A 19,272-nucleotide genomic window follows, 5' to 3' on the forward strand; every position below is an offset into this window, starting at 1 on the left:
ACTCATCTGAGTATTAACAGAAACAAGAGTTCAAAGATATCTCTATGGAAATCCATTAGGCTTCACTAGATCATCTCTTCCATTAGGTACAGAATCAAGGGAAGTAAACAAAATATTGGTTTTATATTAAGGGCACTGTACGTAAAAGTAAAATGATGCAAATTAATTCTTCAAAATCAGCAATTGAAAAACCTTTATGTAAAATCTTAAGTTACTTATCTTGCTATAACTGCCTTGGACGAGTTCATCTCACAAGAAAACATCAAACTGTTGTATAATTGCACCCTAAATACCTCACCAAGTGGTAATACAGAGAGAAAAGCAGAGTGAAATAGCAAACAGATTTTTCTGCAGTGGTTTTTCTGTTTAAAAAGTTTGCAGGATAGTTTAGTGCATCACAATTAGCATACTGTAATTATGGATTTGGTCAAAGTATGGCAACACTGTGAGGAATTTCGTTTCTTCATCGGGATGTGCTGGTAATTGTTTAACACTGCAGCATTGGACACAACACATTTTTTAGTTATACATACATGTATAGATATATATAAAATAATTCTCCATCCCTCTGAATCTCTTAGCTTTGGTTAGAATGTGTACAATATTTGAGCAGTTGACTTAAAAATAATGTAATCCTTTGCAGACCCCCCACCCTCCCCACCCTCGTGGCATCTGAGTACCACCATCACTGCATAGATCTGCAAATATTTACATATAATTCCATAATAGAGTATAAATAGCAATATGGTACTTCTGGCTAAAGAAACCAAATTACCCCTTAGAATGAGGTGTGTGTATATATATTTATATATGAGTTTTTAAAAAGTCATACTAGTTTAGATTCTGTCCCATATTGAGTAACAAACAAAACATTTTTCAGTGAACTATTCTGTAAACTAATCATATTCTCCTAACTTATCAGAAGGGGTCTTTTTATATCTTGAATTTTGGAAGAGGAGGACAAGTGAGAGCTTATATTACAGGGGCTTATGCTGTCTCCAGAGAAACCAGTGGAGTTAGTGCATGAAAATAGCTTCCCAGCCAGAGGAAGCCTCAGCTGGGGGGGCAGCAGGGGGACAAAGAGAGGCTTCTTCCTTCCTTCCTTTCTTCCTTCTCTCTTCTCCTTAACCTTGCTGTTGATATTTGCTTTTAATTAAGAGAACCTTGCATTAAGGGTATTTACACATGAAAAGGTGCTGAAATGCTGTTTGTTCATCATCATTAAGTAATTAGCCTGAATTCATGAAAAGCATCATCAAGTAAAACCAGGGAGCAGAGGACTGAATGTACTTAATATTTCCAATGGATCTCAGCGTGCTGAGCCTCTCTAAAGAAGCTGCAGCGCCAATCTGGGGACACACAGAGGGCTGTCCTGCTCCTGGGGGGGTGTGTGCCCATCCTGTTCCTGTGTGTGCCCATCCTGCCTGGGGCTCTGTGTGTGTGCCCATCCTGCCTGGGGCTCTGTGTGTGTGCCCCCATCCTGCTTGGGGCTGTGTTTGTGCCCATCCTGCTCCTCTGTGTGTGTGTGTGCCCATCCTGTTCCTGTGTGTGCCCATCCTGCCTGGGGCTCTGTGTGTGTGTGTGTGTGTGCCCATCCTGCCTGGGGCTCTGTGTGTGTGTGTGTGTGTGCCCATCCTGCCTGGGGCTCTGTGTGTGTGCCCCCATCCTGCTTGGGGCTGTGTTTGTGCCCATCCTGCTCCTCTGTGTGTGTGTGCCCATCCTGTTCCTGGAGGTGTACCCATCCTGCTTGGGACTGTGTGTCTGCCCATCCTGCCTGGAGCTCTGTGTGTGCATGTCTGTGTGTGTATGTATGTGCCCATCCTGCCGGGGCTGTGTGCCCATGCTGCTCCTGTGTGTGTGTGTGTGTGCCCATCCTGCCTGGGGCTGTGTGTCCATCTGTGTGTGCCCATCCTTCTCCGGTGTGTGTGTGCCCGTTGTGCCCAGGACTGTGTGGCCCTGTGTGTGTGTGTGCACATCCTGCCTGGGGCTGTGTGTCCGTGTGTGTGCTGTGTGAACTGCTCCTTTCTGTGCCCTTTCAGCAAGCTGAGCCATGAACATGCACAGAGCAAAACTGTATTTCAGATAAATTCACCCCAATGCACTGAAATTCCCACCTGGACCTTTGTTCCTCTTTATTTTTTTAATTTGTTTTCCCTCCCTTCCCTTACTGGAGTGAAATGCTCAGAGGAGGAAAATCTTCCTCCAGGGCTGCCCTTAAAGTGCCCGGAGCCAGCTGCAGTGTTTGGGATCCTCCAGCTGCAGTGGAACAAACGGAGCGCACGTCCCCCACAGATCCCTGCACAGATATCCAGTCTCCTTCCCCTAAGATTGTTTGCAGTAGAAAAAGTAGAATATGGAGACTCAGGTATAAATGTTTACACACAGTCATATAATTACATAACATGAAACATTTTACATAGTTTGAGGTGAGCATCTCTTTAGACTTTTAAACATTAGGAGTGCAAGTTGAATGTAATCATTGCTTCTTTAACACTGAAAATATTATGGATTTATTTTTTAAAAAACTTAAAAATACTGCACCACTCCATAAACAATGTTTCCATTAAGTAGCTTGGAAAATTAGGCTTTATGTCAACGTTTGTAAAAATTAGAATCTGATGTAGGTCCCTACAATTTTCAAGTAGGTTACTTATCTGATTTACTTTGTGATGGGCGGTAGGTATTATACTTCACATTCTTTATAGGGCAGCTGCTGGCACTTGCACTGTCCGTAGCCATTGATGATGATGAAGGGTCCTTCGTGGGTGGGTTCGTACTCATTATAGGGTCCTTGGTCTGACATATTGGCCATATGCAGCCGTGTTTGGGATCGGAGCTGCCTGTGGTTTTGAATCATTGAGCACTGCCTAATTCTTCTTAGTGTGGGAGGGCAGCACTTCCTGGAGATGAACACTATAAAAATGATAAAAAAGAAAGAAAACAATAAAGCCATTGTTCCTGTAATTACCCTCTGAGTGAAGATGGCATTGTTTGGCTCAGGGAACTGTTCTTCGGTGGTAACGACCATGCCTGCCGTAGTTGGAATCTCTTTGTCTCCCACATGGAAATGAGAAGAGCTTGTTCTTTTCGTGTACTCGGTAGTTGGAGCTGTGTACGATGTCGTAGCCACGGGGGTAACCACAGTCGATAAATTCCAGCAAAGCTGAAAACCATAGACTGCATCCAGAATATCCTCTCCCTGGGTGTGGTCGGGGCTGTGGCAGAGGATGGAGTGCTCCCACCGACCTTGGAAGCCACTCAACCATGTGGCCAAGGCGCAGATCTTTGGGCTGCATTCCCACAGATTGCCGGAGAGGCCCACGGTGGTGAGGGATGTCAGCGAGCTCAGGATCTTGGAATCCAGAGTGGTGAGCTTGTTGTTATCCATGAGGAGGGTTTTAAGGTTAGGCATAGTTTCAAAGACGGTGAGGTCAATGGCTTTGATTTCGTTTCCAGTCAAATCGAGCTTTGCTAAGGTGCCCCAGGTCCACTCCATCCCACATGTCAAGTTGCTAATTTTGTTCCACTGCAAGAAGAGTGTGTGCAGGCTGCTCAGCCGGAGGAAGTGAGCAAAATTAATCTTTGTCAGCTGGTTGTGCTCTAGGTGCAGCTCCCTCAGCTTGATTAATCCCGCAAATCCATTGCGAGCCAAACTTCGTAAGCGGTTTGTGCTCAAATCCAGGAATTCCAGGCTACGACAGTCCCAGAACAGGCGGACCGGGATGGTCCGCAGGGAGTTGGATCGCAAGTGCAAGGTCTGTAGCTTGCGAAGGCCGTAGAAGAGCTCGGGGTGCAGAGAGGATAACTGATTAAAAGAGAGGTCCAAATTCTGCAGGTTAAGCAGCTGGCTAAAAGTTGTGTTTGGCAAATGAAAGATTTTGTTGGAACTTAAGACTAATTCCTTAAGTTTATACAGTCCTTGAAAAGAATCTTCTCTGACTGTTGCAATTTGATTATGATCTAAGTGAAGCCAAGTAAGTTGACTGAAGCTTGCAAATTGATCCCTTTCAAGTTCAGAAATATAATTGTGCCTCAGTGACAAACCTAGCGAGCCCTTTTCAGTGGTGTTTGGCACTGAGTGAAACCCCTGAGAGTCACAGTAAAAGAGCAGCTTCTCACAGCGACATTTTGGTGGACAAGCCATGCCCAAGGCAGGCAGCATTTTTAAAACCATACTCATTGCATATAGTGCTGCCAGCATACGAGCCCCTAATGGCCACTTGAAATGTAAGCCTGCAGAATATAATTTAGGAAAACAACAAGATAGGATAGCCTTATCAGTACACTTGGAATATCACAGTGGAAGATTTCACTGCAGATAACATTGCCATGCATTTCCAACAAGCTAATTCTAAATGCAAGAAACAACTTACTACGACAAACCGAATACTTGGACATTACACTTAGGAGGAGGCTTTATCTCGATTACGGAGGGTTACAGCGGCGCTATCGGAAAACATTTTTTTCATAAGGTTCAGTGCAGAGCAGTCAGCTTTAGCATCTTAACTGCTCCTTTAAAGCAGAGCTGTCATTCATTATACAAGGAACAGAGAAACGCAGGAACTTACCCATTCTTTTGAGTACATTGGAGGGTGCATTCAGTCGTAGTTTGAGACTCAACGCCGTGAGTCTGTGAAAGGCTCTAATGTAAGACAGCCTTGAATAATTGACTGGGTTTAGTGTCCTTTGATATTAGTGCAAAATCCACGATGCTCTCTTGGAATATTCCTTTTGAAATTGCTGCCTTGATCTCCTCTGACAGGTCTGCAATTTTTAAATCTTAATACAAGTTTTCGTCCTCCGTGGCTGCTCAGCTGGTTAATTGAAGCTCACGTTTTCCTTTTCCGCAGCTGTGGCTTCCTTTAGTCCTAACTTGTTGATGGCAGATGGGTGGCTTATTGCTGAGAGAAGCTCCTGTAGTAGCATGAGTGCATTTACTGAAAAGCTTTTCAGGGAAGCGGTACAAGAATGGATTTGCTTATGCGCTGCGACCACACAGGGCTCTATATAGGCTGACGTCACCTGGTGACGTTCCTTTTGTTTGGGTTTTCCAGAAGCTTTGCTGTTTTAAAGCATTGTGCTGCGTGCTGTGATCGTGTTAAAGACCCCTGATAGAGGGGGGGAAATCCAGCAGCAGGAGTCCTTCGTCCCCAGGACAGACGGAGCAGGAGGGACTCGCGGCACCCTGCTCCCCCCACATCTGCGCCGGCTCTGCTCAGCTGGGGTTAAAAGCAGCGCAGAGCCGTGGATGGAAGTGCCTGAGTGCTGCCTGCTCCCACTTTTCTGCTAAATCTCCCTGCACGAAAGGAACTTTTAGATGCAAAATGTGCAGAGTTTGAATAGAGGATGCTGGTCAGCACTGGCTTTCGTGGAGGTGAGAGAGACTGGGCAGCTCAGAGCTCCGTGTGACAGCTGTGTGCGACTGTGGTCCCTGCAGAAGTGCAGAGAGCAGTGCTGGAGCTGGAGCTGGAGTGGCAGGAAGTACAGCCCGGGAGCAGGGCACAGGAGCAAGCGCTTCAAGCCAGGAGAAATTTCTGGAAAAAGCAAAGCTTGTGTTAGGGCACAGGAAAAATTTAATTGGAATCCAGCTTGACAGTGTGCAGTTATGAAACTAGAAAATCTATTTTCTCCTCCCAAACGGTGGCTTTTATACTTGCTTTTTCCTGGGCACTGGAGTGCAGGGTGGAAATTATGGGATTGGCATTTCCAGTCGGGGCTCAGAGCTGTGCGAGGGCTTCCTTGTGGTCACCCACAATGTCCTGCTGCTGTGTGTCCCCTCAGAGAGGGGGGGCAGCACCTCCAGGAGCCCCTGGCTGCAGGATGGGTCTGTAACAGTTACCCTGTGGTTTAGGGCTGCAGAGCCGTGTCCCTGCAGAGCTGTGTGTGCTCCCGCCGGGCTCTGGCAGGAGCATGCACAGCCAGGAGGAGGGCAGTGGGCTCTTAGGGCTCTTTGCTTGCTTTAAAGGTTCATTGCCCCATTATTCAGAGCAACCTCTCCTCTGGGACAGCTGGTACTGAAAGGTAAATGACCAGGTTCAATTGACATTTTTATATGTTTTTAAGATGCATGTGCAGGTAAAGCCTTTGGAGCCACTGCTCTGCTCATAGCTCGATGTGGGTGCAGCAGGGGGATGCTGGTTTTCTGTTCCAGGCAACTTGGATAAGCTTTTTTTTTTTTATTTTCTCCTTGAGATATAAAGCAATAATGTAGAGGAGGCACTTGAAAATGTGTGTTGTGTAGCAGTGAGGTATCACCTCTCACCTCCAAGATCTGGAATGAGCTGAGAATAACAAATTTCCCATGATGATGGAGCAAGATGAATTGTGTCAAAAGAAGGGTTTAAAATAAAATGGCTGTTTACCTTTGTTATTAAGTGTTGGTTCCTTGCTTTGGTTCCTTGGAGGTCCTTGTTTAAACCAAGACCTGCTGTTCTCTGCCTGCTTCTCCCTTGGCTGTCCTGTGGTGGAATGGTGACACTGCCTGTGGTGCTTCCTTTCTGGGATGGGCAGACTCAAGGGGAGCACTGAGTGGAAAGTAAAGGGATGGAGAACGTGAATGCACAAGATTAAAATTTCAAAAACCTTAAAAAAAGCTAAAGCAAAACAAATACACCCTACCCTGAACCCATCAGGAAAGTAACTGTCTTTAATGATTAAGCAAATTAGGAAATGTTAGATAAATTTCTTAAATTGCTCTGTCACAGTAAATGTTTTCACATTTGGTCCAGTGTGAAAGAAATCCATGCAAAGAAATTACATAAACCTATTTAAAGAGCTTCTTCTTGTTTAATGTTGAGGGTACAAAGAGCTCAGGCTCAGCTCCAGCTGTCCAACGGAACTGTGGCTCTGCAGCATCTGCGGAGGGTTCTTAGAGCAGCTCTGCAACACCCTGATCCAGGGTGTTGATTTGAATTCTAATAACATTTCAATATGTTACCATAACATTTAACAACAGCATTCCAAAGGGTATAATTTAAGGTCAACTGTTAGCCCTCCCCTGTGCTGCCTCTTTCCCTTTTACCAGGAGGCTGACATTAGGTATCATTGGAAACATTTTGCTTTTTTGCATCAATATCTTCTGGTAGGTTCCTCCCACGTTAAGATTGTGTAATTTGGCACAGAGTTAAGAGTTAATGTTCAAATACCGTGAGTTGCTCCTTTTCTGAAGCTCTCCATTCTTTGGCCCTTAACCAAACAAGGGCTATTTAGCACCTTGCCAGCGAGTTTCCTGTTTAGGAAACTGTTAACACGAACTTTATGGGCGCTTTTCTTAGCAAAACATGTTTTTATGTGCACTTGCTGTGAAATAACAGTTATTACCACAAGTGTGCATCTCAGTCTCTGAAGTCTGGAGCACTGCAGTAACATTTACATTGTTCCTTGGGAGCTGCCGGGGGTGTCAGGGTGCAACAGACTGGGAATAAAACCCCTGAAAACTCATGCAAATGCATTTCTTCTGAGCCTGAATACTCATTGCCCAGCATGAAAAACCGTGTCTGATGCTACCTGGGCACTTCTGCCACAGCAGGAACTTTATGGCAGCCTGAAGCCTCATATGCGATGTGGACAGGGAAATTGGCAGGAATAAGCTTGCTAGGACCAGAGAACCCTTTTGAGGGCTTCTCACCTACCCCGCTCCTGGAGCAGCAGCACAACTGGTTTTCCTGCTAAACCCATGCGCTGGGAAAGTAGAATTGCACCCTGAGGCGAGCGTTGTCATTTAGTTAGGCTGACATCTTGTGGAAGCCTTCCTAGTCTATTAAGAAAACATACAAGCTAATTTTACTGGATGGAGATGTGGGGGCTGCGTGACTTTGCTGTGCCGGGGGCCTGGAGGGTGCAAGCCCGGGAGCTGCAGCTGAGACTGCAGCGGGCAGGACAGGGACAGGCAGCCGCGTGTGTGGCACTGCACAGCAGCCAGCTCACCCTTCTGCCTGCAGGAGTGGCCGTGGGAATTGTTGCTGGGCACTAGCACCTTGGGGACCATGGGAGGATTTGCTGCTTTTTGGCCAGAAGGTTGTGTTTGTGCTGTGTCACAGGGCTGTGAGGCAGGAGGTGAGCAGGGACGTGTGGCTGTGTCACCGTGTGCGTTCTGTCACTTGGATTCGCTGCCATGGAAGCGCTGAGCCCTAGGACGGGACACCTGGGACAAAGGCATGTTGGAGGTGACCCAGCAGCAGAGTTGTGCCCGGGCTGCAGGCCAGCTGCAGAGTCCTTTGGGGCAGGGCAGTGGGAGGGATGGGCTCTGAAGGTCGGGTGTCCTTGTCTTCATGGGAGCACAGGGCACGTGTGGTGGCATAGCGCGGTGGCCGTCACCTCCCTGTCTGGCAGCTCTCTGCACCTGGCACTGGTTGTAATTCCTCCTTGTACCAGGGTGAGTGCAGGAGCCACCCTTCCCCTGTCTGTGGTGCAGCCTGGCCGTGGGGAGGGATGTCAGGGTGGCAGTGCTGTGGCATGGCCCGCTGGGCAGGGGGACAGTGCAGGCTGCTTTATTGTCACTCAGGTTCTTGCTGAAGCCTGGTCGATGCCATGCAGCCCATTTGCTCTGCTGAGCTGTGGGCTGGCTGTGGGAGACTGCTCCTGCAGCAAACCAGGGCACAGTCCTGCTTCCTCCTAGCAGACCTTGGATGTGAAAACGCTGCTGGAATTCGTGTGGCTCACGCCTTAGTGCCTGCACTGCCTGGCCTTGAATCAGCCCTGTTCTAGCTGGAATTGGTTGGCAGCCCTGCTGTCACAGTGATGGAGGCTGTGCATGGTTGTCCTCTGTAGACACGGAATTAGGCCGGGTGGCAAGGAAAACCAAGCGTGGGACAAAATGCACCTGAGCCCTGATGTCCTGTGTCCCCTGGCAGCAGAGCTCGAAGGTGGCACACTGTGACACACTGTGACACACAGTGACACACAGTGACACACTGCCTGCCCACAGGAAGGTGTGCCAAGCACTCACTTGTAACTTATTCTGCTCCGATCATTAACCAGGATGCTGCCTGCTGTACTGACAGCCCAGAAGTCAATTCCCAGACACCTGAAGCAGAAACCTCTCTGCCAGCCATCCTTTTTGGTGGTTGTGTGAGAGGTGGCAGGTGGGACAGTGGTGGCTCTCAGCGGTGGCACATCTGGCTTACATCTGGGTGCTGATTTGGGGAGGGGGCATGGTGGGCTCTGCAGGGATGGTGTGAGTTGGTGCTGAGCAGGAGGCACTGTCTCCCTCAATACCTCTGTGGGCTCAGCTTAACCCAAACTGATGATGAACCTTTAAGATTAACAGCAGATGTTTGTGATATTTAGCTACAAAAATATATCTTTGAGTAGCTGGTTACAGCACATGCTCTGTTGATGCTGGTGGAATGCACCACCACCACCATGCTCCTGTACCTCTATAAATCAGTCGGGATTAGATTTTAACCTCCATAGCTATAGGAGAAGCTTGGGTCTGTCTTTTGCTTGTCTGAATTCAGATGGCACACCTACAGCAGGAAGGCTTTGTGACAGAAATGGTGATTCTGCTGTCCTCCCTGTGTACAAATCCCCTTTCTTTGCTTTGAGGATTAAGAGTCCCCTCTGGGGATGGTGATGTGAGCTGGGACTGCAGTGATGTGACAGGGAATGCTTGTGGTGCTCTGCAAGCGGGGCAGCAATGGTGGGGGAAGAGCAGAGATGAAGGGATTGGGGGAAATGAGTGATTTTTAACATCAATTCTATCCTCTTTGATAAAGATCTGATTTAATTTAAAGTAAATTTGCACCCTGGCTAAATTTATTATCCATGATACTGGTAGAGTTGGGATATCGTAGTGCAGAATGATTGACGTGGTCATCATGACCCTATTAAATCTACTGAATCTATTAGCTATTGCTGGCTGCAGGGTTTGTGATTCCCTCAGCAGAGTTTTGTGCTGAATATCTAAAAATCCTATTAGAAATCTGAATATTTGGGCTTCACTCTTGTGAGTCCTCCTAATCCCGTGGATAGCAGGAGATGCTGGCTGGGCTGCCTTGTGCTGCCGGTTCATTAGCTGGCTCCTCAGTGAAGGCTCACAGTAGACATGAGGACCAGCTTTTAATGGTCAGGCTAATTGATTAGTGGAACAAATTACCCAGAAGAGCTAAACTGGCACTTGGAGCCTTTAAAACATGATTTATTACTTGAGAGAGGGAGCCCAGCTCAAACAGGACTTCTGAACTGTAGGGTGGAACCAATGGGTAAAATTCTCAACATGTGTGGCAGCGTGGACAAAGTGACAGTGCTGTGGTCAGGGGTGATCCTCAGCATGTTTCTGTGCCCAGGAGGGTTTGTGCTGCCATGGGCTGTGCAGGTCTTCATGTGTTCCATCAGGTCTAATGGGGTCTAATGTAAACACCCCACAGTGTTTATGGGGCAGGGAAACACAGTGTTTATTATGCAGGGGAAAAAAAGGTCAGGAAACTTCAGCTGGGCAAAACACGACATTGTCGTCTCCAGGACCTTGGCTGGAGTTGGTTGTGATGGTTTAAGATGTCAGTGGCAGCAGGGTGTGTGTATCCACTGAGGTGTCCTGGGTCTGTCCTGCTCTGCCCCCGTTCAGCCCTAACAAAGGATCCCAATTAGTGACTCCATGTGCTAAATCACCAGAGCTAAATTAGCAGGGTACTTTATCCTGCAGCCTTCTGAAGTAAATTCTAGTCATGCTTTTGATAAGCTTCTGTGCTAAAATTTCTGCATGCCGGCAAGGTGGAAATAAACTGGAGCTGCCTTCCTAAAATCTAGTGGGGCTGGATTCTACAGCTCTTTCTGTGCTAGAACACAGTGTAGCTTCATAGGAACGGATCAGCAGTGAGAAATCAATGCTGCTCAGGCTGTAATGTGCTTTGTTGGGGTGTTTTGCATAGTGGTCCATTAGTGGAGGCCATCTCCTGGCTTTCCTCTCATCCAAAAGGCATGTGGTGCTGTGCACCGAGTCTGTTGTGGGCTGTGAAGCCAGGGACAGCAAAGTGGAATTGATGGGAGGTATCGCCTCAAATCCCTGCTCCTGCTTCTTGTTAAAATGGTAATGTGGGAGCACCCGGGGAGAAGTAAAATGGCACTTCTTGGAACAGCTGAATGTTTGGCTTTCTGCATAATAGATGAGCATATATCTTAGATCCAAACATATTCCTGGGAAAAAATCCCAGTGTGTGGGGAGGGTGCTGTGGGTTCAGTAAAGTGGTCACGTTGCCGTGGGTAAACAGGGGTGGGACATCAGGAGGGGAAGCAGCTGCCGCTGCAGGTTGGTGTCTCAGGGCAGCTTGTGGCTGGGACAGTGCCTGGTGGCAGCTTCTGGGGTCACTGTCCCCCTGTCCCCCGCAGGTGCCAGCCCTGCCTGCTGCCACCAGCATGCCAGGGGCAGAGCCACTGCTCAGGGCATCTTGTCTGACATATCCCCTGAGCAGGGCAACAGCAAAGTGTTGGGTAAATCAGTGCATTAATCTTCACTTTATTTAGAGCCTTCAGGTTTGATTTTTGAATGTAGAGCAAAGAAGGGGCCAGTGCCGGGGCTGCTGCAGGTTTGGCAGTGTCACAACAAGCTCCTGGGTTTAGCTCCAGTCACTTTTCAGTTACCTTTTGTGATGAGAATCAAATAACTTGATCATGGTGGTGACAAATCTTCAATAATTCATTACACTATAATGACATTACAACATCCTAACTCCCTCCCCTCCATTTTTTATTTCTGCTGTAGAGTGGACTTGATGTTTTAGATCCAAGGCTGTTCATCCAGATATTTCACACCAGCCTGTCACCTGGAGAATTGATACCTGGCATACACTCACTGCAGCACTGCTAAATGGTTTTTCTTCTCAACTGAATAATGATATTGATTGTGGCTTAGGACTTCAGAAATTGGATTGTAGTAGAATAAAGTGGGTTTTGAAACCCTAATGTAAGCTATATTAAAGAGAAAAAACTCCCAGCAAAACCAGATGACCACCACTGTCTTATCTGACTTACTTTGACAGGAATGAGGATATTTTTGACCCAGTGTCTGATGGAAAAGGGAAGCTGTCCCTGCTGCCTGGCCCTTTGGCCTCTCTAACAACAGGGCTCAGGCAAAACGTGCTGGATCAAACCTTGGCAGCTCCCCATGCGTGGGCCTGGAGACTCACCTGAAATGTTGAATTTCTTACCCAACAAATGGTTTATAAGGATTTGACTTTTGATTCTGGGCTTTTGACTGCCTGCTCAGGAGCAGTGTAGTGTGATCCCTGGGGTGGGGTGTGCAGGGAGCAGCGACTGCCTTATCAGGGAGGTGGACACTCTACTGCCTGTGTGCAGAACCACTCCACAAACCTCAAAAATAGAAACAGAAGCTTACCATATACTTGAAATGAATAACAACCGGTTTAACTTTGGGACCCTGAGTACCTGTTAACCTCTTTGTCTGTTGCTTTTCAGGCTGGCCGCAAGGAAAGAAGTGATGCCCTGAACTCGGCCATTGATAAAATGACCAAGAAGACCAGAGACCTGCGCAGGCAGGTAAGGAATGCTCGGGGATGGTGCTGGCTGAGACACAAGAGTGCAGTGCTGCATGCTGGGGATTTGTTTCTAGTGGCAGTCGCTTTGCTGGCCTGTCTTCAGTGAATGAAAGGCCAGAAGCTTCCAGTGGGAAGCACGGGATGGGAATGCAATTCCCTGTTAATTCCCTATTAGCTGTGTGATACAGATGTTGGAGTCTTAATCATCCTCATGGCAAAAGAGATTTAAAAAGCCAACCAAAGCCCCCCAAAAAACAACTTTCACTTGATGGACTTTGAAGATAATCAGTGATACTTTATAATTCTAGTTGTGTTCATCTCAACCTATTTTATTTGAGAACTATATATTTGCAGCATCAGCCTTTGGTCTGTTTGGTTTTAAAGCAATATATTCCCATTTTTGAGTAAGTGAGAATGTTTTTATTCTAGCAGAAAAAATGTTTTTATTCTAGCAGAAAAATAAAAAAGTTAAATCAGTGTGTTGTTTAATCAGCTGAGGGAAAGCAGCAAATTTACTCAGACAAAACCAATATGAGCTGCTAAATCAATAGTTGTGGCCAAACTGGTGACTTGCACTTCTATAACTAATCCATTTTTTAAGGAGATTTAATTTAAATTGAAGCAAAAAGTGTGTAGACAAGACTTAGTGCAGGGAAAGCCTTGGTCACACAAAGGAAAAAGGATCAATGAAAAAAGTAGTTTAAGCTGTACGTATTAATACAGTAAGAGGGAAACGGCAGTGGAACACTACCGAAGAATAACTCATTCTTTTATTTTTATTTTAGCTCCGCAAAGCTGTTATGGACCATGTTTCAGACTCTTTTCTGGAAACAAATGTTCCTCTTTTAGTATTGATTGAAGCTGCCAAGAATGGGAATGAAAAAGAAGTTAAAGAATATGCCCAGGTTTTCCGTGAACATGCCAACAAATTGATTGAGGTAAGATGGTACAAATTAAAATTTAATTGTTGCTAGTTAAATTAAGGCAAGACTAGGCAAAGCAGGTTTTTCAATTCTGTTGAAGCACAAAGCAAATTCTGTAATAAATTTCCTTTTAAAATTTTATTTGAATGAATTTAGACACGATTTAATATTTAAATAATTGAAAATGTAAGCTTATCAAAAGAAGCTGTTAAATAACCCATGTAGTTGTGGATATTACAATGTGAGTATATGATAAAGGTTTTGTTACTTAGAGGTGGTCAGTTGGAGTAAGGGAGACCAGGGCACGATTGTCCTGCTGGACAGTTTGACCCATTGCTTTGAAGCCTGGAGGGTTTTTATTTCCAGTAAAATCCCACTGAGTATAAACAGGCTTTTTGTGTGAAGGCTTTCAGAATGAAGAGCTGCTCGTGTGTGTGTGAAGAGCAAACAGAACACTTGGAGTGACAGCACAACTGATCCCTGCCACCCCTCTGTAAGGAAAACCCAAAGGCTCTCCAGCTGGTGGAACTGCAGAGCAGAGCTCTGACTGGGGGGAAACCAGATTAAATGGGGCCAATGTGTCTTAACTGGAATCCCAGGATCACTGAGGTTGGAAAATCCCTGCCAGCCCATTGAGTCCAAGCTGTGCCTGATCCCCTCCTTGTCCCCAGCCCAGAGCACTCAGTGCCACCTCCAGTCCTATCCTGGACACCTCCAGGGATGGGAACTCCAAACACCCCTGAGCAGCTCCTCCCAGTGCCTGAGCACCCTTTCCATGAAGAAATTCCTGCTGGTGTCCACCCTGAGCCTCCCCTGGCCCAGCCTGCGGCCGTTCCCTCTTGTCCTCTCACTCATTACCTGGGAGAAGAGACTGACCTTCACCTGGCTGCTGCTCCTGTCAGGGAGTTGCTTTCAGGGTCGTTCGTGCCCTGCTCAGGGAAGCAGGTTTCCATGGTGGTGTCTGCAGAGAGCAGCAGCAGAGCCTGCCCTGTTCATGGATCCACCTCGGGACTCTCGACCCCTCGCCATCGCCGTCGCGTGAGAGTTCTGTGCCAGCTGATGCTGAATGGCACGGAACAAACAGCTATAGGTATTGTTGGGGAAACATGCCACTAGGAATAAGTGTCAAAAACTCCTCCTGTGCTCTTCCGTGCTTTGAGGCTCTGGCTGGTTGGCTGCTCTCCCCGGGAGCAGTCCCAGGCTGCTTCGTGTGGTTCTGCTCTCTCAGTGTCTCTGTGTTTGATAGTGGAGTCCATGTATCTCCAAGGCTTGTGGGGAATACTCACTCAGCTGGGCAGATTTAAATTGCTCAAGAATAAGACTGATCAGACATCAGTAAAAGTAGCTTCTGATTTGCACAATGTATTTTTCGTAGGGTTCTGAGTGCACTTTGCAACTGCCCCATAGTCCAGGGCACATGAAGTTGGTCCAGCTCTTTAGAGCTGCTGTCTAAGCAATGAAAATCTTTTAATTCCTTGAAGGCATCCATTTTTCTCTTTTGGCTTGTCATGTTTCAGCATCAATGCTGTCCTCCTAGAGCTGCAAAGTTATTCTAATCTAAATTTTAAGTAACTGACGTTCTGCAAAGCAGCATGTGGAAGGAAGGCAGGGCTGCTGTGCCCTGCCTTGGTAGCAGGATACAGCCTTGGGAACACTTTGAAGTGGGTTTGGTCTAAAGCCTCCCTTCTTCATGTTGCAAGCCTGATTTATCTAGAAAATTATTTTTAGGGCTTGTTTACAGGAGAAGTTGAATCATGTAACAATAGCAGTGCCTCTTCTGCCAGAGTTCTGCTACCTCCTCAGCAGATGTGTGGAATTTATTGGCATAATTAAAAAGAAATAATTGTGCTGCTCTGTCCCTGAGCTTCTCCCCAGCCCTTGCCAGGTGAGCCCTTTCTCCCTGTCCCCTCGGGAGCCCACTGGAGCTGTGTCCCACTGGAGCAGCCACAGTTCCATGCTCACTGACCCTGGCCCTACCTGGCGTGCAAATGCCAGGCTGCAGAGTTTTCCAGAGCCTCTGTACAGCCAGACTCTCTTGTCTTCCAAGGACTATTCCCCTGAAAGTAGACATTCAGCAATATTTTTGACTGACATCAAAAGCTTCTGCTAAAATGATATGCTGCTGCAACAGCTTTTTGAAGGCTTGGTTATTACTTTTGCTGTCTGAAATGTAACTGTAGTTGTAGAGTGGCATGGTGTAGATGGTTTATAAACCTCTTCCCGAATGGAGATGGATTAATATATACACTTAGCTTGGACAGAAGGAAACAGTGCTCCTGCAGACCCTTTGTCCTGAGGGGCAGGAGAGCCACCAGAGTCATATGAGATGTCAGATTCACTGTGCAGGAAGATGGGTTGGGGTGGGTTGCATTTGAAATGTCTTGTGCCTCCTCCAGAATGGAAAAGGATGTTTGCCAGTTCCCTCATGATTCTGCTCTTGGGCAGGAAACTCAGGAGAAACAACAAAAGATTGTGTAAGAGCAGAGCTGAAGATGTTTTGCCCAGTGAGATGGGCAGTGATTGCTTCCACTGCTTTCAGGGGAGATGAGTGTGCAGTATCAGAACTGCCCTCACAAGTGCTGCTGGGCAACTCAGGACATCAAATGTGCCCAAACAGCTGCAGCACTGAGTGGAGCTGTGCTGTATCATGCCCTGACAGGCTCCTGTGGTTTGGATGTAGAGGGGAGCATGCCCTTCCTTCCCTTTGGTGCTGAGTGAGGGCAGGAAATGTGAGGGAGATCCTGCTCTGCCCTGGGGAGCTCAGCACGTCCCCACTGCATTGCTGGGAGGGTTTGCACCTTGGGTTAATGCCCCTGTGTCTGTGAGCTGGAGGAGTCAGTGAACCAGCAGCTGAGAGATGTAGAAGGGGATAGATTTACTTTATATCATTTTTCTTGCTAAACTCTGGCAGGTGTTGGCTGGACAGAAGTGACACTGCTGGTTCTGCCCTGGCTGAGCACAGGGAGCTCTTGCTCCTGCAGTGCAGAGCTGTTTACGGGCCCTCCAAGTACCCATAAAGAGATGCAAGCACATGATTTGAGTAATTTCGTTTTGAAATGTTCCCTTCTTGGCAGCACAGCACTGTCTCCTTTTGTGGTTCCTAACATCCAGGCTGCCAAATTTGACCAAAAGGTGCAATAACCACAAAAAGTTGATTTGCCTGCTGGGTCTGTGTCTTATAGAGAACCCATACCAAGAGCATCCCAAAGGGCTCCCATCTAATTTGTTTCCCACGTAGTAAAATCCTAACCCTTTTATTCTCCCTTTTGAAAACTGAGGAACAGTAAAAGAGTAGAATGAGCCTTGTCTCAGTTGAATAATACGTTTCAAAGATAGCTTTCGAAATTGCTCTGTGCTAACAGACCATTAACTCTGGCTGGATTTGGTTAAAGGAGTTTAATTCAGGAACTGAGAAGCCAATTTCAGTGTAACACACAAGAATAACAGAAAGGACAGCATTTGTGGAACCAGCCTAACAAAAAGTTAAATTCACGTAAAAAGTTAAATTCACTATGGAAGTCTTCCCAATTTGCAGACTCTGAGCTGCTAACTCCATTCCAGTGTTTTTTCCCACTGGGTGAGGCAGCCTTGGCTCTCCAACCTGACTTTGCTCTTGGGGAAGGACAGCTTGGCCCTGGCATCCTTGGAGTGACTGTTCTCCCCAGGGAGGACGGGGCTGCCCGCAGTGATGTCACCGAGCTCCACGCTGGCTCTTTGTCCCTGCCAGGCTTTGAGCAGAGTTTGTGCTGAGCTGCCTTTGTGCCGCTCCCCGGGGATGCTTGGGCTGCTCCTGCAGAGGGAGAAAGCCAGACGTGTTAAACAGAAACCTTTGCTACGCTGTTGAATGCTTTAGAAAAGTAAAAATTAGCTTGTCAATTGGTCTCTGGTAACACTGTGACACAGTGTAACTCTGTGTATTTTTAATGGAAAAGTTTTTCAGACATTAAGAGATTAGGAAGTGAAAGGTAAATAAGGAGAGCGTCCAGGTTAAAATCCTTCCGTTTGTTTGCTGAAGCATATTTTGGAGAATATATTTGAAGCTTGTAATCCTTAAAAAGAACAAATGATCTCTTCTTCCTCTGGAACCCACTACCCCTGTGTCAAATGTTTTTCTCAAAGTAAATTTTATTTTTAAGTTTCCTTCTTACCAAGTGAAATATTGGTAAGACCAAGGAGGCAAAAGCTCTCAATGGTGTTTCATAAGCATTGATTTTTTTTTCTAATTGCTTTAATTTATCTGAAAAGACTGCTCTGTGCCTTTTTTTAATGTACTGGGTTGCATCTTGCATATGGAGTGATGATTTTCTCATTTTCAGTGAAACCCATGAACAGATGCAGTCGGCAAATTTATTTGCTTGGAAAGAATCACATTTGGGCACTTGCAGCTCCATAAGCTTTCTATAGCCTCTTGCTCTGACATTTCCCCCTTCTGTTGCCCTCACTGTCTAGCCCGATGTCCTGGAGTCATTCTTCAGTCTAAAATCTAAAAATACCCCTCTCCCAAAGCCTGAAGCCTTGCACACTTGCTACATTTTTCTTGCAATTATTCTGATTTGCTCAGACTTGCAGCCTGTGTGTTCTTGGGAGAGTCTTAACAGCTGCAGGTTTTTTACATGTGAAAGGCTTTTTAAAAACGTGAACTGGATAAAACATAGCTTGGATTTAAAATAAAAACTGGTTTTTGAACTGGAAGCACAGTGAAGGTCTTGGCTGTCCCCTGTTTATTGTCACTTACCTGGGCATGGCCAGGTACCATTTATTGCAAACAAAACATGGAATGGAAGAATCCAGCAGATCCAGAAGTTAATCTGCTCTGACAAGATTATCCTTTGTGTCTATCAGCCACCTGATTTCCTGAGTTTCCACAGAGTTTTCCAAATCTCTTTGGAGGTGGCTTTGCTCATTCTTGCAATGCTCTCCCCTCCTGCGTGCCAGCTCAGGGGTCAGTCAGTGCTGCCAGGCAGGGCTGAGGTTCCTGGGGAACAAGACAAGCACTTGGCACCCAACTCAGATATTGACTTGGAGTGTTTTTCTGAATTTTATTGAATGTCAAAACCCAGCATTTTCCAGACTAGGGTCATTACCAGGCTACTTAAACACCTATTTTTCCAGTACTCTCATTTACAGAGGGAAAAATATCTGCCAACTCAGGTTTGTCTTTTATTGCTTTTATTTTTAAGGTAATTTTGTATTACAAGGGAAATGTCCTTGCACTGTGGTTTGGAGAAAAGAGGCAGAGTTATTTCCCATTTAAAATGGAGATCAAAATGAGCAAAATATCTCTTCCAAAGCACAAGCACGTTTTCTGTAATTTGTCTATAGATAGCCTTGGCAGCAATTTAAACCTAATGTCTCCAATAAATGACCAGTGTAACTCTAATGTGCCCTCTAAAGTCTGACACTCTTCAACAGCCAATGCACTTTCCTTGTAAGTTCATTTTATTAGTCAACTAATTCATAAATAAATTAAATTCTACTCGTAGAACATGCTTTCCTTACATTCCTAATCAGAAAAGCAGGAAAGCCTCAGCAGAAAAATGTTCCTACATTTTTCAACAAAACTGGATATACAAATTTAATACATCATACATAAGTAAAGGCGAGTGACCTTTTAATAGGATAACTTCTGTTCTTGTAAGGTTATTTTTTGAGGCCAGTCTTCTAATGCTACACCAAATAATGTATGAAATGGTCTGTAGGATGCTAGTAGAGTTTAAAATTTTTGTTGGAAGAGGAATAAGAGACTTCAGGGTAATCTTTCTGTCCAGATTTCATTGTAAGTGCACATGGACAAGCCATGACAGTGAAACTGATGGGACAGATGAAGGGATTGAATTCTCACAAATCTGGGCAGCCAT

At 46.1% G+C, this 19,272-nt stretch overlaps 2 protein-coding genes across 6 annotated transcripts in view; one reads left to right on the forward strand and one right to left on the reverse strand.

The window, feature by feature from the left end:
- CTNNA1 (catenin alpha 1) overlaps nt 1-19,272 on the forward strand; it is a 118,218-nt gene that overhangs the window by 57,276 nt on the left and 41,670 nt on the right. For 2 of the 3 annotated variants that reach the window (XM_068205494.1, XM_068205496.1), the window contains 2 exons: nt 12,412-12,492; nt 13,277-13,429. In XM_068205494.1, coding sequence (XP_068061595.1) covers nt 12,412-12,492; nt 13,277-13,429 — 234 coding nt within the window. Of the gene's footprint in view, nt 1-5,171; nt 5,375-12,411; nt 12,493-13,276; nt 13,430-19,272 lie in introns of those variants that run through there. The other variant, XM_068205495.1, reaches the window with a different exon arrangement.
- Nucleotides 2,122-4,975, reverse strand: LRRTM2 (leucine rich repeat transmembrane neuronal 2). Of its 3 annotated transcripts, none has more exons than XM_068205507.1 (2): nt 4,569-4,975; nt 2,122-3,805 (listed from the first exon to the last, which is right to left on the reverse strand). In XM_068205507.1, the coding sequence occupies exons 1-2, from the start codon at nt 4,596-4,598 to the stop codon at nt 2,684-2,686; spliced, it is 1,152 nt and encodes a 383-aa protein (XP_068061608.1). In that variant the 5' UTR covers nt 4,599-4,975; the 3' UTR covers nt 2,122-2,683. The 3 variants fall into 3 exon arrangements, with proteins under 3 accessions (XP_068061608.1, XP_068061607.1, XP_068061609.1); XM_068205506.1 differs by having other exon boundaries at nt 2,122-4,233; XM_068205508.1 differs by having other exon boundaries at nt 2,122-3,784; nt 4,569-4,957.

This window comes from Anomalospiza imberbis, chromosome 15 (genome assembly GCF_031753505.1).
Source record: "Anomalospiza imberbis isolate Cuckoo-Finch-1a 21T00152 chromosome 15, ASM3175350v1, whole genome shotgun sequence".
In the NCBI taxonomy this organism is placed as follows: Eukaryota; Metazoa; Chordata; class Aves; order Passeriformes; family Viduidae; genus Anomalospiza; species Anomalospiza imberbis.